This window comes from Ahaetulla prasina, chromosome 6 (assembly GCF_028640845.1).
Source record: "Ahaetulla prasina isolate Xishuangbanna chromosome 6, ASM2864084v1, whole genome shotgun sequence".
Lineage (NCBI taxonomy): Eukaryota > Metazoa > Chordata > Lepidosauria > Squamata > Colubridae > Ahaetulla > Ahaetulla prasina.
Genome location: NC_080544.1, coordinates 52,800,170 through 52,827,110, shown reverse-complemented (window position 1 = coordinate 52,827,110; position 26,941 = coordinate 52,800,170). Strand labels below are relative to the sequence as shown.

The window sequence follows — 26,941 nt, the reverse complement described above, 5'->3', positions numbered from 1 at the left end:
CTCCAAATTATAAGATGCTTCTTTATATAGCAATTAAAATCTTTAAAATCTTTAAAATATATCAGTTTAGAGAGTTTAAATAAAATGAAGCCTAGGCTCATGTGTCATGTATTTGCTATGTTCCGTCACCATATAAGATCTCTTCTAACTCAAAAACAGTGGAAAGGGAAAGACTCAAGTACAATTTGCTGTACTAATGCTGGAACTTCAGAATAGGTAGTTTCCCATTGGCTGGAACCCCTAGCTCGCCCCACCTTCTTGGCTTTCCATTCCCTTTAAAGACAAGTCTCCATGGCACCCCATCATTTCACTGTGCAGCAGAAGCAAGTGTACTGTATGTGGTTACATTGGGATTAGGGGCAGGGGGTACTGGAAATTAATTTTTTCATTGGTCTATTGGAGGGAACACTAGCCAGTTCATGACTTGTCCTGAGTGTTTTGTGATAGCCATGGTAAGGACATGACAGGTCACTGAAGCACCATTTTAACCATTTAAACAGTAGCTTTCAAGAGTGACTTTGAAGAAGTCCCTAAAAGAGAGTAAAGAGGCTTCATTTTGCAGGTCAGGAAATTTCATTCCAAAAATTTCATTCTTAACAATATTGAGTTTATTAAAGTTTACTTCCTACTAAATAAATTTAAGAATCCCAAAGCATCAGAGAAAGGAGGAATAAAGGGCACTACTGAAGATATTGTCACATTTTGAACATGAAGAGTGATAAATGCTAAAAACATCGGTGATTGTGTGTGTGTATGATCGTGTGTGTGTGTGTGTGTGTGTGTGTGCGTGTGGGTGCATGTGCATATGTATAAACAGCTTATTTAGTATGTCTACTTGGAACATATTAATGCAACATCTTCCTACACTTTTTATTTTCTATTTTTACAGTCTAACAAAGTCCCAGTTGTGCAGCACCCACACCATGTACATCCTCTTACACCGCTTATTACATACAGCAATGAGCACTTCACGCCAGGGAATCCTCCTCCACACTTACCAGCCGACGTAGATCCCAAAACAGGTAGGTTGCAAGACTTACTACAGAAGGATGTTTGAGAAGACGCTAGACATTAAAGCAGTTGTTTAAATGGAATAGTGTCTGGTCGATTAAAGAAGAAAAACATTGGCAGATATAACAAAAGCAATTTCAAAATGATGGAAAACAACATGTATGTGAAGAAAATTCACAAGTTATGTTAAGTTATAATTTTCTTTATGCATCACTTTGAAATTATGTGACCTGTCATTCAATACACTCTAATTATAATGCAGTCCATTTCTAATGTCTACTTTTGGGTAAGATACATTGATGCCATACTGAAATTAAACATATGGTTTAAAGAAAAATATCAAGATTATATTCAACTGTTTCTAAAGCTGTTCAGAATAAATAAATATATCTTTAAACAATGTTATCCTTCCCAAAGCTATTAAATATTAGCAAACCAATATCTCCTAAAAATATAAGATACTATTTAATATTCTAGAAATCCATTGATCATTTGTTTGTTAATGTATTATATATTTATCTGTCACCGAGTCAATCAATTCCAGTAATGTAACAGTTTCACATAAGTAAAACTAGTTAACAAAAATGCAACAACATAAAAGGTCATGAAATGGGGCAAACAAAACTTAACCTCCTTGCTTAGCAACAGAAATTTGGGGCTTAGTTGTGGTCGTAAATTGAGGACTACCTGTATAAATCTTTAGGAAATATTCACTTGTACAATGTTTATATTTTTCCACCAGAATTTTTAACCATCTATTTACATCACAAAGAGGCAACTGGACTTTCTGTTTTTTCCTTTGAAGACATTTCACTTCTCATCCAAGAAGCTTCTTCAGCTCTTGGATGAGAAGTGAAACGTCTTCAAAGAAAAACCAGAAAGTCCAGTTGCCTCTTGAAAAAAGCACCTTTGGGACAACCATGACCTGATGACTGAGAATTTCCATAGCATCTATTTACATCAGTAATGAACGTTTGATATTACATCTACAAAAAGGAAATATTATTGAAGTAATTATTCCCATATATTTAAATGTATCCAAACACCAAGTAAAGCCCCAGTCTGTACAAGTCATCTGATATTGATATTGCTATACTATGCATCTGATATTGTTATGCTTTATCTGTACATTGTGCTGTATATAGTCATAATTAGTCATAAAACATAATAATAGTTTTGTGTTCAGTTGCATTTAGACTATATTTATAAATCTTACAAAACAGGCCAATTGTGCTATTATTGAATTAAAGAAGTACAGGTAGTACTTGTTTAGTGACTCCCTTGTTTAGCAACTGTTCCAGTTTAAGAGGATGATGAAAAAGTAGTTTTATGACTGAACCTTGAATTTACGACCTTCACAGGTCTGTAAAGCAAAGCTAAGATGAAATAAGATCATAAGCAGAGTTACAGTTTCATCAGTGGCCATTTCATTTAACAACCAAGTTAATCCTTAAACCAAAGGATAAAAAAAAATCACATTTTAATCAAAGTATTTGAAAAAGAAGACAATCCGATTTGACCTAAACTTCTTTCAAAAAGTTTCATTGTAGCTATTCAAGGCATTCTCGTTGTTAGATCAAGTTTTTATAAATTGTTTAAGACCATTTTGATTCAAAATTGAACAGGATGAGCCCTAGTATTACCCAAACAAAAATATCATGGTAGTTTTTGAAATGTTTAAATCAACATTTAATAAAGAAATGGGGCAATGCTTTTAGTGATTGTAAGCCTCCTAGAGTCACCTCTAGGCAAGCTGAGTGGCATATAAGTTTAATAAATAAATAACATTCAGTCTTTACCAGTCTTCAAAGCCATTTATTGTTTTTATTTAAAAATTAATTTAAGAATAATACATTTCAAGCACTTTTGGATATTAAAAGAGCATTTTTTTAAAAAGTTTGGTACTATGTGTAATATATGTCAAATGTAGTTAAAGGTTACAACAGTTTCAGATAACATATTTAGATAATGTGTCCAGAAATGCATGGATTGTTGCATTGCATTTTTTCTACATACCAAAATTGTCTGTTCCGCATTTCACTTAATTCTAACTTTAAAAGGAATATCATGCATCCATCTATGAATGTTGCAAATATCTGGCAGTTAGTTACCATTTAAAGAATGGTTATATATGGAATAATTATTAAATATGTTGATATCCTTATGTAATTTGCTGTGTGAAAAATTATTTCAAGGGTGTAAATTACTTACTAAATCTTTAAAGCCTAGTTAATCTTCAGGTAATGAAGAAAAAAAAGAAACCTGCCATTACTTGAAAATATCCCACAGGAAGATTTAATTTATAATCAAGGCTTTCTGAACAACTTAAACATAGTTAAGGTGAATTGGTGAATATTGTGTCTCTTCATTTTAATGTTTTCTCTTCTGAATCTTGCTTTTTCTGCACCGAAAAGCATCAAGCCACTTTAAAATACTAACCAACTGTTACTCTTCTGAGAAAGTTAGCATTATAGGATATACATTTATAACCTATCTTTCTTCAATCTACTCTCTATAGACTTGTTGAAATTTCCTAGTCTAAATCTATGGCCAAAGAGTTGCGATCATAAGACATTTGAAGGATACAAGTTTAGGAAATATCATTATGAGCAGCTACACATTTTGGACAATTCCAAATAAACTGTTTCCAGGCATTCATTTATCTTAGCCAAAGACTTAAAAACCCAATCAGCAACACAAAACTGGGAGGTGAGGATTTTTTTTAAAAAAATTCAAGTTAATCATGTGTCTTTTTAAAAAGTATTGTTAAATTCAAATAGGGTAAATGCATAGTTCAAATGTATTTAATCATTAAAAAACAGAATTAGTTGCTGTTCTCTATTGCATATAATGTAGTGATAAAACCAGATTTGGTGCAGCATGCATGTTATTAGAAATCAAGCTGCATCTACCCAATCCATCCAAATCTATCCAAAAGCAGTATTGCTTATAGTGTACCAATTCTCACAATATAAAGACCAAATTATGTAATATCCCTATCTTTAGTAATTATATCTGTTTCTTTTCCCCTTACAAATGTAAAACATGGGATTCAGATTATGCTGAGATAGGCATAAAAAGTGTTTGCTTCTCTTTGACATCTCTTATCCAGATACTCCTGCAAGTTTGTTTAGAGGAAAAATAAATTTCCAATTAAATGAATGGCTGATTTTGTTGTATGTAAAAACTGTATAAAATGTAACCTTCTCCTTTGACTTTTATTCTAATGTGGCTCAATACAGACTAACCAGAAATCCTACAGCTATTTCTGATTTTAGTGATTACATCAATTTCACAAGTTTCATAAGTTTTAAGTCTAGGTTCTAGAGGTTGTTTTAAATTTCGGTTACTTGGTAAAATGATATAAAATAAATGCATGCATTCTGTGTTGAATCTTGTCATTCCCAGAACTTAATTTGTAGAAGAGAACAGCCTTAAGGTCAAACCCTACACGTGCTCTCTTTTGGGTTTTTTCTCAGGTTACGCCAATGGCAGAGCTACTGAATTTAGACAATTTTTATAGCTGCCCATCTTGCAATTGTAACTCTGATAGCAAATTGAGCAAATAAGCAAAAACATAAAGGTGCCTGAGGGTAATCTAACCCAGTCCATATAATATCTATACTAAAAAAAAATCACATTGATGATATAACCAAAACTCCAAATCCCGTGCCTAAGGAAACATCAATATTTTCAATGGAAATGCCAGCAGGGTTGAACACAAGTGAATCTGAAGGCCCGGGTATTCCAAAAGATAGGTGCTTTGACAGAGAAGGCATACTTCTTGCCACTCTTCCCCCCAAGATGGCATTGTTCGATGGAGAATATTTGAATCATGCCTACCCTGTCAATTCTAGTAGAATGGACAGAAACAATTGGAATGCTTTTGAGCACAGTAGAAGACGGCCAACCCTGGTTGCGTTCCTCTTTGCTACCAACTCATTATTTGTACTCATGCTGCCCAACCAAATGTGTGGAGAGGATTTATAAATACATCATTTAGTTCCTTAATTAATATGTAGTAAACTTAAATTTGTTTTAAACATTTTAAAACTTTATAGTACACAGGAAAGAAACTCAAGTAATCAAAAGGAAGTATTAATATGCATCAAATAACAGATGACACTATCCCACTTCTTTGAAGGTGGTTGAAGATTGGTTCATCCTCTTGTCATCAAGGTAGTAAAGTTTTAAAACAAGCAAAAATCGGAACAAATGTATCTATGCAAGATGAGAAGGAAATTTTAGGGAGAAAATAGAAAGAAAAAGACATCACATCATAAGATGATCTTATTTTAGAAAAATACCTCTTCAGTTATTAAAGGTATGGATAAAAGGAACAACACACCTGATGGCACAAAATGGAAGTAGAGTGGGAGCTTTATCCTTGTAAGGTTTCCACAACAAAGACCTCTATGGTCTTTGAATGTGGAGAAGAAGACAGATCAATTGTCCTACTTTTGTAGTACTATACTAAACAGGTTGTTTAAGAAGGCCAGTCAGTAGGCCTTGCCCTTGAAAATGGGTAGCACTCACGGCATAGAAATTAGGATGGTGTGCTACCTCCTTCATTTTTCTCTTTTTATGCTTTGCCTTGACCCAATTTTATGATGTTTCCTTTTCCTCTTTCCTAGGAATTCCACGGCCTCCACACCCTCCAGATATATCTCCTTATTATCCGCTATCACCGGGCACTGTAGGGCAAATTCCCCATCCGCTAGGATGGTTAGTACCACAGTAAGGAGTTCCATTTTCTTCATTTTTTTTTATTTTTCATTGTTTATGTATAAATGTATTTGTGGATATATACTTAAAAGGGGATGTTTATTATGGTTATTTCCTTTGCCTGAAATGAGCATTTGAAAATAAACATGTTTGCCAGCTGCCAACTTATGACATTGAAGAATCAATAATTTGGTCAATAAAAATTAAATGATGGGACATAGAATATTGAATAAGAATGATGTGCAGCTTTTAATTTGTTTTAATTTCTGATGATCCATTAAATGTTTATTTCAAATGTTAGTACAAAGTATTGGAAATAAAATTTCCAGGATAGTTTAATATTAGCAGTTTGCTAATTTTAATAGTTATTTTTATGATTCTTAATACTTCCCTAAAGATAAATTATTTTCATATTTTGGAATATTTTTTATTTTTATGAAACATGTTAAAGAAAACAAACTGTTTTTAAAATTTGTAAATAACATGAAAATTAATCAAGGATTCCAATTTTAATTATTGCCTTTTTAAAGCTATGAAATGACAACTTTTCTGTAGTTCATGATACAGTAGTTCATGGACTCAAGACATGAAGATCACACTAGAATTATTCAAGCAATATTTTCAGTGTCTTACTTAGCAATAAACAAAACAAAAAAGAAGTTATCAAACATTGTTTGACATGTAAATAGTCTAAGACATTTAGTCTAATTGTCTCCATAGCAAATAATTCTTAGCACATACTTTGTTCCATTCTACTTACTACAACATGCTCAAAATAAGAGAGGCTCAATAAAATGTGCAAATCTTCATATAATTTATATTTCAACATTTTTAGCATGTTTGGCTTTTGCCAATTATTTTCCTGATTTTTGAATTTTCTAATTTTTAGCTTTAAATTATGTTCTATGACTAATAAAATCTGCATTGCAAACCTATATTGCATATCTATGTTACACATTCCTTTGCATATTAATAATGCAAATTATGCAAATTGTTGCATAAAATTATACAAATTATTATTAATGTGTTTTATTTTCAATAAGTAGAAAGTTGTCAGCTGCTTTGTACAGTAAATGGCTTTCACCAAGCATACCTCTATAAAGTTATTTATTATTATATTTTGTGAAAGCCTTCTTGACATTATGCAAGTTATTTTTATTATATTGATGAAAAGTATGGTCCAGAGACTGAAGAAAATTAATAATTTTTATGCCAGAGAAAATTAACGAATTAAAAAAGCAATGCATTTCTATACAGTAACAAGATTTTACAATGTGTTATTTCATTAGCTACCTTTGTAGCATATATCTGCATGAATCACTTCTGCAGAAAAAAGAAATAAATTAATATTTAACAGCTTTATCTCTGGTTCTATTTACATAAACCACATTATTGTATTTCTACAACATTCATGGTAAAAAAATCCTCAATACCAAATACTTTAAAAATATGATTATTCTACTTATCTCTTTATGCTTTTTTGACCAATTTACATTTAACAAACATAGGATCCACTCCATACCAAAACAAATTGGATGTATTTAGGATATTAATAGTACCAACAACAATAACAAGACATACAAGACAATTTTTTTCCATTCAGTTCAAACATCTGAAATACAGATAAAAAATAACATAGCACAGACAAATAAACCTCAGTCAGAAAAATCTATGAAGCTTTCATAAGAATGCTGTTTGGTATGGTGCTGTATTTTTTAATTATTGTAATGAGGTATGATTGTCTATTGGTTACCCACAATACTTCTTGGGGACTCTCCCCTGGTAACTCTTGTCAACACTTGTTAATCTGACAAAAGGCTACAAATTAAGCTCTGTTAATTTAATGTTTTCTCACCGAGATCTAAATACCAAAAGAGGCCCAAAGCGCAACTGAAGTCCTTTGATTCACTGTACTTTATTTTGGTATAAATTTACATTCATTATTGTTTTCCTTTGGATGTGTAGCCCTCAATTAGTGTGATGGCTCCATTAAAGCAAGCAAGACTTCGCCTTTAATTATTACAACAAAACACCTAGTTTCAGCTTGGGGAGAGGGTCTCTATTGACATAAGCAGAGGTTATAAAATTTAATTAGCCATTCGTATCAGATTTATGGCATTCAAATTGTTCTGAGTTTCTTTCCTTTGATCTGTTGCTGTACAATCCCCAAGATTTTTGTTCCAATCAAATGAGAATAAAACTTACTGGGCAGAGAACTTTATTTTTTTTTAAAAAAAACACCCTATAATTGTTATTTTTTACTCATTTCCTTCCCTATCTTTCTAGGCAAGGTCAGCCAGTCTATCCAATCACAACTGGAGGATTCCGACATCCTTATCCCACTGCTTTAACTGTCAATGCTTCTATGTCAAGGTGAGTTCAAAATACCTGGGTCTAAGATATGGGTCAACTGCTACTTCCATTTATTATTCATTTTGAATGACAAAGCTTTGCTAAATCATATGCCTTCATTATACACTGATCTCCCCAATTAATATGAAAAACTATCTTCCATTGTTTTCCATAAAAAAGCCTATCCTATATAATGAAATACTGTGATTAGAAGTTAATTTGTTTTAATTAATAGCTACAGTAACTGCAGGAAAACAGTTTACTAACCCTAGGATATTAGGAAGCCAGGATCTTATGCTCTTACACGTTTTGTTTTCCCAATGGCCTCTTCCTTCTAACATGAGTTTCTGGTGAAGAACAGAAGCAATCTACTTATTGTGCTGTTAGAGGGGTGTTAAAATTTCTCCTCATTCCCAAATATTTTTACTTCAAATATAAAGACACACCTGATCCTCTAATGATTAAGAGATATATTTCTTTTCTTTTCCCCAAACTCCAATTAATTCCACCTAATTTTCCAAGAGATGATAGTTTATTTACAAACTGCTTGGTAGGGCTATGTTTAAGTAATCACTAATTGCTCCTAATGATAGTTTTATTTTCTGTTCATCTGATTTTCAGTCCAGTTAATTAAATCGGTGGAGGTTTAGACTTTCCTGATGGGCTGAATCAGCTAATCCATTTTGTTGATGACTCATAATTGAATTAGTATGTATTACATAGCAAGGATCTAGATTCAACCTCATGTCTCTGAAGGCTAGACAGCAGAAGGGGAAGAAGAGTCTTTAAAATAGCTGGGATTTGAAGAAATAGAAAGAAAGCTTCTTGGCCAATGGAAAAAGCCAAATAAACAAATTCTATCTGCAAACACATTATTAAAATTCCATGCTCTGTTGTTTGCTATTAATTTTGTATACGTGTAAAAAATAAGCAGGGTCTGAAAAGATGTAATCGACTTCAGTTTAATTGTTATCAGTGAGGTTGTTCTATTTATTTTGTTTTGTTTTTCACAGGAGAGGGAAACGTGAGAGAAAGGGGGACAATATATTCCTCAGCTATGCCTTTATGAAAGAGAGCTAGTTAGAAGGGGTATACAGCAAACCAAATACATTATTGTGATAAGGGGATGACAGAAGTACAAGTCTATTATACTTACAACAGTTATAAGAATTGTATGCTCCTTGCCCTACTCTGGCACATCCTTTGATATTCATTCTATTCAGCAGCAGGGCCAGGACTTCTCAGAATTAAGTGATGGGTCATTATACTTTAAACACCACGGAGAAGCCTAGATTGGCAATTAAACAGCACTTGCTGACACTCGCTTGTGCCACTCCGTGACCCCCTTTAGATTGAGATGTTGAAGCTCGGGGCCCTCAGCCTGCTAAATTGGTCGTAGGCACTTCTCCTGACGAGGGTTGGCTCTGAAATCTGCCGGCTTCAAAGGGAGCAAGATCATGTATAAAGCATAATGTGGGTGCACCATGGTTCAGGAAAAAAATAAAATAAAATGAGGCAGGAATAGATGAAATGTTACAAGTGAAAGGGGAAAATGAGAGGATAATGACAAACCCAATGCAACTCAAAGCAGAATAGTTGCATGGAAAAATGCATCCCACTGCTTGTGCATAAAATCAAGGCAGGCAGATGACATCCAGTTAACAGAAACATGTCAACAGTGAAATAAAGTGAGAGTGAATAAGAGAGATAAGCCCCTGAGACAGCCGGGAACAAAAAATTAGTTGTCCTTAACAAGTTACAGCTCATCATTATATTCTGGCTTGGAGCCATAAAAGCAGACAGGGTATATAATGAGCTACTTAGAATTTTTACAGTGTTTATTGCAATTCGGATAGATGCTGGTCTGCCAGAAGAGAGTCAAAGTCATAGGATCTCATTCTATCATATGTTCTAATATAATGTATAGAGGTACTATTCCTTATATACTGAGGAACTCAAAGAGACATAAAGCAAAAATCCACATGTACATAGCGGCACGTGTATCAGATACACAGAGAAGACGTTAAAAAAAATAACTTTTGGCACTTTTATTTAATATGGGAATTTTTTAAAACTATGGCCCAGTCACACAAATGGCACAGTTAATGTTCCTTTTGTGTTACTGGGTTTTGAAAAACGTTACTTTAATGATTAATGTGGCTTTTATTATATTGCCATATTGTAATGAATACAGGTAGTCCTTGCCTTACAACAGTTTGTTTAGTGGCACTGAAAAATATGACTTACAACTGTTTTTCACACTTAACTGCCGTTGCAACATCCATGTGGTCATGTGATCTAAATTCAGATTTATTTATTTTTGCAACAGACTTGTATTTATGACAGTTGCAATGTCCCAGGGTCATGTGATCCTCTTTTGCAACTGTCTGACAAGCAAAGTCAATAGGAAATCCAGATTCACTTAACCATTTAACTAACTTAAAGACTGCAGTGATTCACTTGACAAGTGTGGCAAGAAAGGTCATAAGAAGGGGCAAACTCACTTAACAAATGTTTCACTTAGCAACAAAAATGTTAGGTTTGATTGTGGTTGTAGGTTGAGAACTACCTGTAATTCTGTTGGTTAATATTTAATACTTTTTACCTGTGCCCTCTCATTTCAATGAAAATAAGAAAGTAGAGTAAACTTCCTTTCCTGACATTTTGATGCATATACATACATCTTTCAAAATCAGTTTTTTTTTCATCCAAAATAAAACCATCATTGGGGAATAACACTAAACTCAGAAACTAAGGCTTAAGCTTTTTAAAATCAAACAGATTTTAGTTTTGAAGTCGGGAGTCATCATTGTTTTTCAGAACATTGGAAAATCTTCTCTTTCTTTACATCTTTGCTTTATCAATGATCTTTACTGTTTTTCCCATCATTTAAGCATTTTCCTAAATTTAGACTTTTTCAGAGCTTTAACTATATTATTTTTCCAAGATTAAGTTTCAGAAGGTTTAGCTTCATCTCTTCATAACTTTGCCTAAGATTTTCCCAGAGTGAATTAGGAAAAAAGTTATAGAGAATTGTTTGAATTTTTCCTTTTCATTCACATGGGGGGAAAGTCCTGTCCTAATGACACCAAGAATTCAATGCATTATTACAGTCAGAGTTTAAAGTATACAGTTTAATACAGGCTCATGTGTTGTGCTCAAAATTTCCAAAGGCCACATTCCCAGGGAACAATTCTGAAAGATTCTAGGTTGGAGAAGGGCGTATTTCTACATAGATAATAATAGTACACATTTTCTCCTTACACAGCAAAATGTAATTGCAACATCATCTGTTTTTAGTACTAATATAGCTAGTTCTTCCCACTCTTATCAAAAATCAGACAGAAATGAATTAAATAGCTCCTTTTTTGTTATCACCTTGTTTTAAGATATGTCTGATATCTCTTCATTACCTTTTATTTTTCTTCCTTGTTCAACCAGTTTGCCATAATTTGACTTTCCAAACTTGCTCTTAAAGTTAACACATCTGCCTTATTGCTGATCCTTTTGTCTACCAGTTTTTTAAAAGTTAAGAACTATTTAAGATAATAAAACCTTCATAAAAATAGGTTAGGCTTGGTACCATGTTTTTTCCTTGTGCGTCCCTTAGGTTTTGACATTCAACACAAGAGAATCTACTGCTTATCCATATTGTTGAAGGAACGCAATTGAAAAAACAAGCCAATATTTTTACAAGGTATCAATAAAACTACACCCAATTTGCCATAGTCAACCATGATCCAAAAGAGGTTGGACAACCATTTGTATAGGGTTTCCTGCCTAAGAAGGGACTTGGACTAGAAGACCTCCAAGGTGCCTTCTAACTCTGTTATTCTGTTGGTCTTTAATCTGGAATTGAAAGCTTTTTCTTTTCATTATCTATTCTCTGTCTTCTTTCAATCTCTTCTTCCTATCCCATTTGTTTTTATAAATGTCAAAGAATGTGAATCCTTTCTGAAGAAATGACTTGTTAGGTGATGAGGTACACCCATGCACTGAAATAAGGTCTTAGATGTTTTTCATCATTTTATTGTGGTGGGTTGCACATTCAGCCTGATATTTAGGACTTGGTTTGGCAATTTTATCCCCCTTTCCAGCCCTTCCAAAGGACCAGGATAGGCAGGTTTTCTTGTTTTATGGTGTTAAAAATATTGTTACATGATGTAACCTGTTCCAAATAAAGCTGTCTTTTACAACTTTTCCTATTTTCATTGTCAATGCCAATGGTATTCAAGTGGAGCTCTAGATATTGACATAGTATATGTGCAGTTCCAAGCAGTGTGGCCTTTTGTAATTGACAGATGGAAATTTTGTCAATGTAGATATTTTATAAGGGCCATCCCACATTTTCTGATATCATGCCTAGTGTGGCAATAATCAATGGCACACCATGGCCACTTAATGCCATAATCTTTCAATTTAAATTTTCTGATCTTGATATCTGTTGCAATTCTTTGTCTTTTATTTTAATATTTCCCGGCATTACCACCTCAATTATTCACATTTTCTTCTTTTCAACCATAATAAAATCTAGTGTGTTATGAGCCAAGACTTTATCAGTTTGTATTTGGAAATCCTACAATATTTTAACCTGTATATTTTCTTCTACTTTTAAACTATTTTCCATCATTTTTATTAGTGGCATGTAATTTTTACCAACATTCCAGTGAATTATTTAAGTAATTGTGTTATGTCACTGTTTATAGTCAGTATATGAAATCCTCTTAAATAAGTTGAGTTGAGATGATCTACTGTTTCTTCTCCTTTTTTGCACAATTTGCACTTTGAATCATTTGACAATTTTTCAATTCTGGCCTTAATTGCATTAATTTGAATTAGCTTGCTCTTGAGCAGCCAAACCAAATACTTTGGCTTCTTTTCTTCTTGTTTTCTGTTTGTAAGACACTGCCCGGTTTAATCTTTATCATCTTCCCTCTCAATCTTTTATAGAAATTGCAGTGCGTTTTTTGCCAGCGTTCTATTCTCGTTTTTATTGCATCATTTTGATATTCATGTTTTGTTTCCTGCACATTTACTAAGTATTTATAGTTCAGTAAATTTTTAACTTGCATCTAGATTTCTTCTTGGCCAATCTCCTGATGATTTGGCATTTAAACTCCTTTACTATACAGGTTTTTATTCATTTTATTCTTACATGAACATGTTTCTATAGTCTCAATTCCTTTGCAAAATCTGTACTAAAAATTCTTACCGTATTTGTCAAATTCTGTACCATATATTTGGATTTCTATTTCTGAGTTTTCAGAAAGCTTGATAAAGCACAGGTCAGATTTTATTATCAGTTTTGGCTGCTTGGTAGCCAAGAATTGTTTTCTTTAATATTAATAAAAATGAGATCATAGCAATGGCAAGTAATAAAAATGATAATTAATGTCAGGAAATATATTTATCTTAATGTTGACAAGGCCAAATTTATTATTCTGTTTATCGAATGGTCAGTCAGATGTTCGACTAGATTTTGCATTTTGATCCATCTATTGAGTCCTTCCTCAGGACCCGGAAGAGGGAAATGATTTTGTTTGTTGGTATTAAAAGTAATGTTGCAGGATTTAAGCTGTTCCAAAAATTATTATTATGGTTGGTGACATAGTCAACTAGATGTTTAGATTGGATTTGGCATTTTTATCCACCTAAAGTCCTTCCCAAGGACCTGGGATAGGCAGATGTAGTTGTTTGATGGTATTAAAGATATTTTTACAGAAATATGAGCTATTGAAAGTAAATTTAAAATTAACTTATGGTGATTTTGGTGCTCAAGTGGTGCTCCAAATGTTATCTGTTCACAACAATATGAAATCACAACTTCCAGTTATTTGGTTGGTTTGGTTTTCATGTACATAAAGCTTCCCAAGAAACTAGGATGCTGAATTAGCCTAATGTCTCTATAGTTCCAAGCAATATTGGACAGATGACAGATGAAAATTTGCAGATTTTCTAAGTGGAAAAAATGGAAAAAATTATAAAATACCAGGACTTGCAGATCAAAGTTGAAATGAAAAACTTGTAATAACAATAGAAGTGGTGGAGAAAAGGGCAAGAAAAATCAAGAATTATTCAGCACTCATTGAAGATGAAATGCATATTTTTTGTCTGTAACCCATTCATTGCCTAGCCATTTAACAACATACCAAAAGGAAGTGAAATTGAAGATTAGTTAGCATCTGGTAAAACCTACTTGATAATGAAAAATCCAGCAAAAGGGGAAGCACCAGGCAACAACAAGCCAATTACCTGCTTGCTAATTAATTTCAAATTGCTAATTAGTGTGGTTGGCTGATGCAGTCCAACATTATCCACCTAAGCAGAAAGGAAATTGCTCAAAAGATCAGTTTCCAACAGACAAGATCATTTTGAAAAACTGCAAGAGAAGGAAGACCAACTTGAATGTACAGATAGCTCTCAACTTACAATGGGAAGCTTAACAGTCACAATATTCACATAATAAAAAGATTGTAAAATTGGGCATGGTCACGTGATGATGTGCTTGTTGACTGTCATGAGTTATGACTATAATTGTGGGCTCAATTTTGGTCAGAAGGTGAGAACTACCTTAATTTGGATTGATTACAAGAAGGTATTTGACTGTCATATGATTAGATAATCAGTTGTCTAGAAATATCAAGTCAATAGAAACTTTGGAAGCTTTGTGAAAAGTTTAATTGCAGAATGGAAGACACAGTTTTTAATCAATGCTGATAGATGGAAGAGATTAGTGTCAAGAGATGAATCTTTTAAGCAGACTGACTATCACTGTTACTGTTTGTTAATGTACTGATTCACCTATGTACAATACTGAACAAGGCAGGCCACGGCTATAAAATATCAAAGTGTTTTGTCAAGTAGCAGAGGATTTAGAGATGAGTTTAAAGACAATGGAGTGAGGTATGGAATGAAGATGTATTTGGTTGTGTTTTAAAAGAGAGTGATAAGTTGCTAGTGTGGAATATACTTAGTTGTGATGAAGAAGAAAATTTCTTAATACTGTAGTGGAGGTTAGGCTGGAAAAATATACCACCCTTACCATCAACAGGGGAAAAATACTGAAAACTGAAGTAATCCAGATGCCCTATGGAAATAACATCAAGAGTATGAATGAAGATGATCACTAAAAATACCTGGGCATCTTTCAACATCAAGCATATCAAGTCAAGAAGAAGATTAGTAGTAAATATCTCAGAAGAATGAGTCTAATAATAGACAAGGCAATAAACAGCTGGGCAACACCAGTCATTGGATATACATCTGGACTATACTATACTACTACTCATTAGTAGATTGAGCTTAAACTGAAGTAAGAACCCTGAATAGGAAGATCAGAAAAATAAAGATAATGAATCATGTCCTTCATCCATGAAGTGATATTGACAGATTCTAATTACCAAGGAAATAGGTGTCCTTGAAAAAATGATATTGGAAGACTACCTGAAGGACAGTGAAGAAAATGCACTGAACCATAAAGACTTATTGAATGCTAAAAAGATCAACTGACCTATAAGAAAGAACAAATGAATAGTATAAAAGATTCATGCCAAGGGAAAGTATTATATGGCTGATGCATTTAAAAAATAATTAGCAGGGAAAGCAGATAATAATGATGGTTGAGAGTGGGTAATGGCTAAGAGCATGAAAATGGAAGATTAATCCTGGCTGCACAAGACCAAGCTTTAAGAATAAAAATATATACAAGGTCAGAATTGAGAAGATAGCAAATGCCACCTCTCTAAGAAGCAGAAGAAGCCGAGAAACACCTACTTAGTTGCTGCAAGATTACACACACCAGCTACAAACAATGGCACAACAAAGTAGCAACAATGCTACATTGGAATATATGCAGGAAATACCTATTACTAACTAACTAATCAATCTTATATGCCACACATCTTGCTATCTGAAGTGATATTTGCCTACAAGAAAGAACTGTAATAGAAAATGAAGAAGCTAAAGTGCCCTGGGACTGTAGAATTCAAGCATTACAAGCATCTGCAACAGACTCAACAATTGTGGATAAGAAAGACAAAAAAGTCTAGAAAGCAAACATTGGAATACTTGGAGATAGCAAAATAGGAGAGAAATAACTGGGGTGGGGGAAGAACCAAAATAGAAAGACCTGCAAAGGTAATTAGGACAACTGTGGCAAAATTAAACAAAGATAGTAGCAATGTAGATAGGTACCTTTGGTGCAATTCCAGAACACCCAGAGCATCCTTGAACACCATCAGCATTGACAAATCACCACCAGTCAATTTTAAAAGACATTTTTACTTGGAATAGTTTACATCCTGTGAGAATATCTTTAATATTATTAAACAATAATATCTACCTATCCGGGATCCTTGGGAAGGACTTGATAAATGGACAAAAATGCCCAATCTAAACAATCAAGTGATTGCGCAACCAAGCATAATAATAACAGTATCTAAACCTTGTATAATCCCATGGTTCCTTAAGGATCAGTTTTGGCCACTTCAGGGAACTTTGCCTATAGAATAGAGGTAAAAGCATTGTAATGCTATATACTCCGTGACATAAGACTATAGAAAATATTTCTCTTTTCTACACACGTCAGGATGATCCAGGACAAAAACAGCCTTTATATCCCCCAGCATGCCAACCACAATAGGGGCAAACCACAGATGCAAAATTCTACTCCTATATTATCAAGTGCCATCCATGTTGTAGTAGTTTTGTATTTTGATTCTGATTTTTTAAAAAACTATTGACAGTTGGAGTTTTATTTTATAATTTAAGGCCATGAAATTTAATGAGCTTTTGGGAAAAAGAAACACCAATCTTCCTTTGTCAGATGAAAGGTGTTGCTTAAGTAAGGTGGATATTTTGTTCTATTTTGATTGGTACTAGATTAATTGAACTATTTCTTTGCGATCCAAGTATTTATATATTGACATATCCAATTAGCTATATTTATTAATATAGTTATCTCCCCCTCCCTCTTTCTCTCTCTCTGTCCCTCTCTCTCTCTCTCTCTCTCTCTCTCTCTCTCTCTCTCACACACACACACACACACACACACACACAGAGAGAGAGAGAGAGAGAAAGAAACAAAACAATAACCACCCTAGCCTTTTGGATATAGTCTTTTGTTAGGTTTTTAAGTAGACATAGTGATTGACGCCAGTGGTGGGTTTCAAATTTTTTTATTACTGGTTCTGTGGGTGGGTCTTGGTGGGTGGATCTTGGTGGGCATGGCAGGGGAAGGATACTGTAAAATCTTCATTCCCCCCCCCCCACTCCAGGGAAAGGTTACTGCAAAAATCCCCATTTCTTCTCGATCAGCTGGGAATTGGGAGGCAGAGAATAGATGGGGATGGGGTCAGTCAGAATTTTTACTACTGGTTCTTCGAACTACTCAAAATTTCTGCTACTGGTTCTCCGGAACTGGTCAGAACCGCCTAAAACCCATCTCTGATTGATGCTAATCAGTTTGCAGTTATTTATTTTATCTCTAGAAAGATGAGATATTAATTTTCAGGCTCCTGAGCTATTAAACTACAATACCTATCATCTCCAATAATCTTGGTAATAATGTATGGAACATATATTCCAATATTATGGATTTCACCAGGTTGTTTAATTTAATTTAATTTTTGAAAAATTAAAAATTGTTCTGTATGACTTTTTCCATTTCCCACTTATTCAAAATTGTCCTGCATTAATTCATTATTTAAGTCTGGTTGTACTATTCATGTAATATTAGATAGTGAATAATAAATAATGCAACTTATAATAAAATATACCTGGACAATACAGATATATTCCTATTTTGTGAACTTCAGAACATATGCTTATCTTTGTAATGCTTATTCAAATAGAAATACCCACTAAATTTCCTTATAAAACAAATGCCCGAAATTTTATTTTTCCCATGGTGATAAATACTAATATAGCATTAAAATAAAATATATCTAAAATAAGTATATGCATACATAACATAATATAAAAATTGCACACCTATTTTTATATTGCTTTACTATTGTACTGTACAATTGTAGTGTTAACATTTTATTATGCATTAATATATATAACAAAACAGCCACCTTTAATCTTCTATTTAATTTGATATTCTGGCTGGAATGTTAAATTTCTAATGTTTTATTTTGTATGCTTGTATGATGTATGCTTTATATTCAAATGAATGAGCTGTAATTTCGTTGTGTTTTCATGAGCTAAATTGCTACTTATATGTGTTAGATAAAAAATCAGTGATTTTTACTAAATTAATTCTTCAATTTAATAACCAGAGATAGATCATTTTGAAAAAAATGTATTTTGAATAATGGTACAAAGTTTTCAGCTTTCATAGATATTCTTGTGTTGTGTCTTTTATGTGTGTACACACCTGTCCCCATTCATTCATTATTCTGACGATTTACACAGCTTTATCTCCTCTAGGTTCCCTCCACACATGGTCCCTCCACATCATAGTTTACATACAACTGGGATTCCTCATCCAGCAATAGTCACACCAACAGTCAAACAAGAATCTTCCCAGAATGATGTTGGCTCACTCCATAGCTCGTAAGTTGTTATTGTGGCTTACATTTACATTGTTTACATTTAAATTTAGTTTCAAATGATGGTCTAATTTGTAGCAAGCGATGTTAGAAAGCATTTCTGTATACCATTGGGGTTAACGTTTTAGAACATAGAAAGCCGGCTTAGACTGAGTTTGATCATTGGACCAATTAGCTCAGTAGTTTACAGTGATTTTTCCAGGGTTTCCAGCATGAGTCTTTTAATATCCTATTGGAAACTGACAGGGATCAAAGGATCAACCTTTGGCCTGTAAGGTTACGTTCAACCATTGACCTATTATCCATTTGTTTTAAATTTGTTTACATGAGCATTTAGGCTTTAATTAAGATCTCTGTTGACTCCTCGATCAGTGTTTTGTTCATAGTGAATGGATGTCAAGTTTATTTAGACAATGTAGTTTGCATGGAGAATACCTGTTGAAAAGCATATATTTATGCTTTCACATATGAAATTATATATCAAACATGCATATAGTAATTGAGTCAAGATCATAAACTGCAGATGAAACAGTCTGGGATCTCATTTGCGTAGTTATGGGGTATACAGCCTTAAATATTCTTTACAGTATTATTCTCATGTGTTTAATCCCAGTCTATCTTTTGATCCTATCATGATTCATATACATTTGTTATAAAATCAGTGTATTTATTGGTCAACTTTAGAATAATCAAATGAACATTTTGTATATTTCCACCAAGCACAATCTTGTGTATAGCATGTTAAACCTTCTGTTTCCATCCTGTATGGCTGAGGATTTTCTTTTCAGTTACTGATTCCTGAAGACTATCTTATAATACCTTTTATTTAAACTATTTGTACCATCTTAAAAAAATCTTTCTCTGCTCTGAGCTATTATTGCAGAATCACCTGTTCTGCTGAAATAAATGAAAAGGCAACAGTGTAGCACACCAATCTTGTCTATAGTCTTGTGAAATAATAGTACCATACTATCTTGCAGGAGCCTCAGATAGGTAGGTAGGTAGGTAGGTAGGTAGGTAGGTAGGTAGGTAGGTAGATAGATAGATAGATAGATAGATAGATAGATAGATAGATAGATAGATAGATAGATAGATAGATAGATAGATAGACTTTGAGCAGATTTTAACCCTGCACAATGGGATATAAATTGCAGTTCTAAAAATTAAATAGAACTATTTCCTGCATTTTATAAAATGTCCCATTTTTATACCTTGATGAATGATTTTCAATTGTAAGAATTTTTTTTAAAAAAATCTCTAGTTGTCGCTATGGTTTTATTTGAGAAGAGGTTAAAATATAGAATATATAATGTCATGCAAGTTCTGTGTGTTTTTTTTATTTGTTGTCAACTGTCTAGAAAACATCAGGACTCCAAAAAAGAAGAGGAGAAAAAGAAACCACACATAAAGAAACCTCTTAATGCATTTATGTTGTACATGAAGGAAATGAGAGCGAAAGTTGTAGCAGAATGCACGCTGAAAGAGAGTGCTGCCATCAATCAGATTCTTGGTCGAAGGGTAGGTAACTAGTCAGGGTATGTATACAAACCTTGTTAGATGAAACAAGCAAAATGGCTAAAATGAAAAGACACAATCCATAAACATACTTCAGGGGAAATTATGCCTATCCCATGGAACGTGTAGCCTTTTTCTGACTTCGTTGCTCTAACATGATGGGCTTTTGGCATTTCCTTATGTTTTAGGCTAACATATAGATTATTACATCTATATGTAGTTACACTTCTATAGCATAACTAATTACTATCTAATGTCAATAGATGTGTTTCCGTGTTTCCGTTGATCTTTAGGTTTGAATGTAATCACTGCCTTCTCCTCTTCATTTGCCAACCTAATCTGGTACCTCCATTCTCAAAAATATTTGGGTGCTTTTTTATTTCTCTTGGTTTTTAAAAGTACTTTAGTGGATGGATTCAATCTCTGATCCATATTTGCAGTCTCTTGGAACAGGAACATCCCATCCACAAAGTTTCAGACATCAATGCTGGAATCTCTTTTTAAACTGGTTTTAATTTTTGTATCAATTGTTTTATTTTGGCTGTAAACCACCCTGAGTCCTTTGGGAGAAGGGCGGTATAGAAATTTGGACAATAAATAAATAAATAAATAAATAAATAAATAAATAAATAAATAAATAAATAAATAAATCTCTAAATGCAAGAACCCTAAATATCTGATAGGTAGAGGTCTAAGAACCATCATTTAGCAACAGAACTAATAACAATGTAGAATTACTATTACTAAGTGCTAGTACTTCTACTACTATTTTTGTGACATTTAGCAAGCTATGAACCCTAGCGACTTCAAGACAAAACCACACAATCTTATTGGCAGTGTTTTAGGAACTGGCCATGCCTTCCTTCTAGGGGTGAGACTGACTGACTTGTAATAAGTTATGTTTTTCCCCTATTGAAGGTTAAACAGTTTGCTATGCAGGTAAACCACATATCATTGAAAGTATGATATGAAAGGCTACAAAATAATTTTGTCTCACTCAAAATATAGCTTAGTACAAACCTAACCATCCTTGAGTTGTTACACCTTTCATTATTCCTAAATGGCAATTAATTGAATCTTGACTGAAGTAATAATGTAGACTTATCAACATATCTATTGTATCATCCATATCTATTGATATGTTACATAGCTTTCTAAGAAGTACTGAATACTCTTTTTGATTGTGGCTCTGCTTTCTTTTTCTTTACAGTGGCATGCACTATCTAGAGAAGAACAAGCAAAATATTATGAATTAGCCAGAAAGGAACGACAACTTCACATGCAGCTTTACCCCGGCTGGTCCGCACGGGATAACTATGTAGGTGGCTATGTAGGTAGAATTCTTTTCAGTAGTAGAGATTGTAGACAAGTACTGCTGTAATCTGCTGAAGTACGCCCACACACGAAAGACAAGGACTACCAATCCGGTAATTATAGCGGATGTTTCCGTTCTGTCACCAACTCAATTGGATACAATTGGCACCCATTCAATAGAGTGTGTCAGTAAAGTTTTGGTGAGAACAAATTTCTTGCATAATTTATATTCTATTAGAACTTCAATTTTTTATACTTTACCAAAATGATAGTAACAATAATAATACAGTTCTCTTTCTATTCTCACCTTCATCTCTTTCTCCAACCCCCAAAATTGAGTGCCTTGTTGCATACCTGTGTGAGAGTATGGTGGAAAGTGGAAGAATGACTTACCCTAGCTTCAGAGAAGGCAAAGATTTGTTGGAAGTCTTGCTCTCAAGTGGGGCTAAATAAATTATTCCACCCTCTACTGTTGTTTTATATTTTACTTCATTGTACAATTTTCTGTCATGCTCACAGTTTGTTTAAAATTATATTGGCTTACCAATTACCTTGCACTAGCTTTTGTTATTTAGCCCCTTCCTTATCTAAGTTTCCATTTGAAAGGTCCTGAATTGGGAGCTTGGTTGAAGAGTGCATCATACATAATCTTGACTGTGTGTTAACTTTGCTGATACGTTGTGAATGAACATTTTATTCTCTAGTATTCATTTAAGCTTGGCTGAAATGGCTGGATGTGTATTTTGATCTAGAGGGAGGATTTGAAGATCTATATCTGATCCATCAGTCTGTATTCATGATTGTTTGTTTCCACACATTTGTGACTTAAATATGAATTTATTTCATAATGTGCAATAGGAATCTCCCAGTGAAGGTATTGCATCAGTGTGGACCATTTCCAATATGAACCAATAACTTAATAAAACCAAACCAAACCAAACCAAACCAATCGCACCACTTAAACATTCCAATAAGTGTTAATATAAATTTAAACAACCCAAATATTTTCACTAGCAATTGGTAGAATATAAGTCAAAAATTGGGAAAAATAAGTTCATTCTGTTTATATAAAACTCTGTCCTATTTTTATCACCAAAAAATGGTTAACTGCATAGTAGATTTGCATCTGTATTTGGCAGCTCTAAAAACAATTTAAATTTTTTTTTTTTTATTCAAAAAGTTTTACAAAAATTTTTTCCCCCTTTCCCCCCCTCCTCCCCCCTCCCTTTGCAACCCCCCTCCCCCCCCCGACTTCCCGGAACGAGCACAAGGTATAGTTAAAAATAAAACAAACATATGCTAAAAAATTTTCATCCCAACTTAATTGTACCCCTACAAAAAAATAAAATAAAAAAAAATAAAAAAATAAAAACAATTTAAATTAAAATAAAATGAATACATCGCCTTGTAAAGGAAGTAAAAATAAAATGATAATCTGCCTAAATTCTGAAACCAAAGAAATGAAAATGTGGGGTAAACATCCTATCGATCCATCATATCTGACCTGATTAAATAAAGCACTTTACACATATTTTGCAGGTAGATGTACAGTCTGATATCCTGTTTAAGCAACTGGGTTTTCAAAAAGATAGAATTCAGACCTGGTTCATAACTCTTAAGATAGCCAACTGCCAAAAAGAGGGAAAGGGGAATTTTAGAATGTCATGCTATTGAAACATAAACAATTATACAACTTAAATTGCTCTATTATGTATTTGCAATATATGGAAGATGTCTGACTTCTTTTGCTTTTTGATAGATTTTTAGTTTTACATCCCTTAAACTAAAGGGATACCTTGTTTACATATTACACTAGAAATTCACTCATTCTTATTTCACTAACTTAACAATATTCCTTAAATTCATTTTTATGAATCTGTTTGAGACTATGTTTCTACTTAGGTTATTTTAACAAGTTTTTACATAGAAACACATAGATTATCTATTTATATATTTATGTAAACATTTACATGGCCACCCAATCATATCAAACATATCATCAAGCAACGTACAAGGAGTTCTGTTTCTGAGACTAGCATAGATTAAGGTTTTGTTTTAAATGCTAGCAACCCATATATGGTATCAAAATGTTCACATTATCCTTTCCAAATCCATGCCTCTCCCATTTATTAAAATTTGTTCCTATTACCTCTAGTTTTTCCCCTGCTTCTAACCAGATAGCAGTGTTTATGACCTTTGAGATAATTTCCTTTGCAACCCAAGGGCATATTAATTTCAAGTTCAAAGTTGTTCCTAGGAGTTAAACTGAAATTCCTTCTACTGTACAGTCTGATTTCAGAGGGACGTGTGCAAGACTTGGAAGATTTTCAGGAAACATATTCTCCTCCTACCTCCCTATCATATTGACATATGAGCATGTTCACTGTCTTAAGCATTTGGACCTTTATATTTGTCCTTCATGTGGAACCACTGAAAAAATCTTTCTATCTGAAGCTCAAAAGGATAAGCAAAGAAAGCTGAGGCATTTCCCAGCAGCTTCAATTTCTATGTCCATCTGACATTCAAGGGGAACTTTCTTATATGTTAGGGATAGGATAGCTCAGTACAACTGTAAGATATGTTGGGGTTTTATCTTTTTGCAATTTTAGCTGGAATTTATTGACTTCCACGGGTTATATTTGGATAGCAGCTTTCCTATGTATATAGAAAGATAATAAATGTACGATGGGCCCTCTTTGTGGTAAATAAATGGACCCCTACATCCCATTCCCCTTCTGTGTGCAGAATGACATTGGAATTTGAAGCCCTGAAAGATTTTTATTATTCACTTTTTTTCATAAATCTAGGCAAAGTAACATTTTAGGAACCAAATGTTTGAATAGTCAGCTTTGAGCCACTAAATTTTGCCATCTGAAATAAGAATTATATGAACACTAGAAAAGGTATCATTGGTTTTTTTAAAAAAATATATCTTAATTTTAGTTCAGTTAGAAGACATCTTAAATTACCAATATATGTATGACATTAGCAATTTTTATTTCCCTAATGAATGCATAAAATTCAGTGAAATTCACAGTGAGAACAATGCAATGTACCTGAAGACTCATACAACGTAAGGACATTTTTATATTCCAAATAACAGTAAGATGCTTAAAATCAATGGAACAGCCTAGCAGACATGTTATACAATAATCAGTGCTTAGGCATTTCAATTCATTCATATTTGTTAAAGGAATAATGGATTCAAGGTAAAGTATTCATTAAAATTATTGCTTGGTATTTGTATTAGTAAGGAAATAAAATTTGCTATGAAGAAATATGAATAAAGCGACAGTAGATAAAATTTATAAAATGAATGCCAGTATTTGTTTCTGGTTTTCTGTTTTAAAAGAACACAAGAAACTAGAAAAAAGAAATATAAGATGATCAAAGAAACAGTCTTTGCAAAAAAAAAACAACAACTTTCAGAGGTTATGATTTTATATTAAGAAATATAATAAAAAGATTAATAAGAAAGAAATTTATGAAATTATGACAATAATGGAAGGAGAAAGAAAAAGTTGTTTATACTTTAAGTAATTCCTATAGTACAATACTAATGTATGTCATTTTATTTTCTACTAGTTAAAAACAGTAGAACCTTAATTTAGCAGTAATCAGTTGAATGGGTTTTTAATTAATTGGACAAAAAATGAGTTCATACTTCACCATTATTTAGCAGACAATCACTCAGATTTAATAGATAAATCTAAAATTTGTCTGGACAATTTACATATATTGTAATTATGCAAACTATGAACATTTCAGATTTAATGGACATTTGTGTTTAACACAAATATTCTTTCTGTCAAATGGGCCATTAAATAGAGGATATATTATACAGGTAGTCCTTAACTTACAACCATTCTTGAACTTAAAACTTTTCTTGCTAAACCAGACAGTTTTTCAGTGAGCTTTTTCCCATTTTACAACCTTTCTTGCTCCAGTTGTTAAATGAATCAGTGCAATTATTAAATTAGTAACATGGTTGTTAAGTGAATCTGGCTTCTGAAATGACATTGCTTGTCAGAAGGTCACAAAAGGTAATCTCATGATGCCAGGAGACTGCAACCATCATATACATATGAATCAGTTGCCAAGCATCTGAATTTTGTTCATGTGACCATAGGGATGCTGCACTGGATGTAAGTGTGACAAATATGTCACTTTTTTCAATGACATTATAACTTTGAATGGTCAATAAACAAACTGTTTCAAGTTGTGAACTACCTATATTGTTTTTTAAAGTTGATTGATATTTTGGATAACACATATAATGGCTGCCATAAACCTCTGAACACTGGAAAGCAAGAGCACAGAAATTGAAAATCCACCTCTTGTAATTATGAATTTAGTGGGCTGTTATTGAAGAGAAAAAGTAAAAAATAGAGATTTATCTAATCATGTAAAGCAATTCTTTTAAATTACATATTTCTTATAAGTCTCCAATATATAGTGTAGAAATATATCTTTATTTTCAATGAACTCTCGATGTAATATATCCAATACCAATTAATATACTATTGTATATTTAATACCATAGCATATTAATTTAATATAGTGTAATTAAAGTATATTACACTACACGCTATAATAATCTTCTTGTTAGTTGTGAAGTTGTGGCCGACCCATCGCGACCCCATGGACAGCGTTCATCCAGGCCTTCCTGTCCTCTACCATCCTCTGGAGTCCATTTATGCTCACGCCTACTGCTTCAGTGACTCCATCCAGCCATCTCATTCTCTGTCGTCCCATTCTTCTTTTACCCTCAGTCTTTCCCAGCATTAGGCTCTTCTCCAGTGAGTCCTTCCTTCTTATTAGGTGGCCAAAGTATTTGAGTTTCATTTTTAGGTTCTGGTCTTCTAAAGATTTCCTCTAGGACTGACCTGTTTGATCGCCTTGCAGTCCAAGGGACTCGCAGAAGTCTTCTCCAGCACCATAGTTCAAAGGCCTCAATTCTTTGGTGCTCAGCCTTTGGGTCTAACTTTCACAGCCTTACTTTGCAACTGGGGAAACCATAGCTTTGACTATACGCACTTTTGTTGGCAGGGTAATGTTTCTCCTTAGAAAAAGAAAAAGATAGCTTATATAATTTTTGATGAATTTACAGCTGCAAATTAAAAAATTGTTCATAAGATGACATCTTCACATTCCGACCATGTTTTTCTACCTTTGGAGGGAAATGTCCACAGCATTCGTCCTCCTATTGGCATGAGAGAAGTTGAAATGGTGGGACATTTATATCAATACTCTCCTCATTATGGAGATTGCCATCTCATATACTATATGCTCTGCCTATTTTAATAAAAATATCAAAGCTGGATGATCATTTCAGTATCCTTTCAGATTAGAATGTAGCTGTTTTGATATCATGACCAAATCTTGTGCAACTGCTATTATAGAATGTCAGCATTTGGCTAAATTGAATTTTATTGCTGTTACTTTGCTTTTTCTATTTAAAATTGGTGTAA

General features: G+C 33.3%; 1 protein-coding gene across 26 annotated transcripts in view; it reads left to right on the top strand.

Moving 5' to 3' along the window:
- Nucleotides 1-26,941, top strand: part of TCF7L2 (transcription factor 7 like 2) — a 220,615-nt gene that overhangs the window by 180,901 nt on the left and 12,773 nt on the right. For 10 of the 26 annotated variants that reach the window (XM_058187445.1, XM_058187438.1, XM_058187444.1 and 7 more), the window contains 6 exons: nt 890-1,022; nt 5,646-5,748; nt 8,023-8,109; nt 18,505-18,645; nt 20,000-20,159; nt 21,367-21,486. In XM_058187445.1, coding sequence (XP_058043428.1) covers nt 890-1,022; nt 5,646-5,748; nt 8,023-8,109; nt 18,505-18,645; nt 20,000-20,159; nt 21,367-21,486 — 744 coding nt within the window. The remainder of the gene's footprint in view (nt 1-889; nt 1,023-5,645; nt 5,749-8,022; nt 8,110-18,504; nt 18,646-19,999; nt 20,160-21,366; nt 21,487-26,941) is intronic. The other 16 variants (XM_058187446.1, XM_058187447.1, XM_058187440.1 and 13 more) reach the window with 3 other exon arrangements.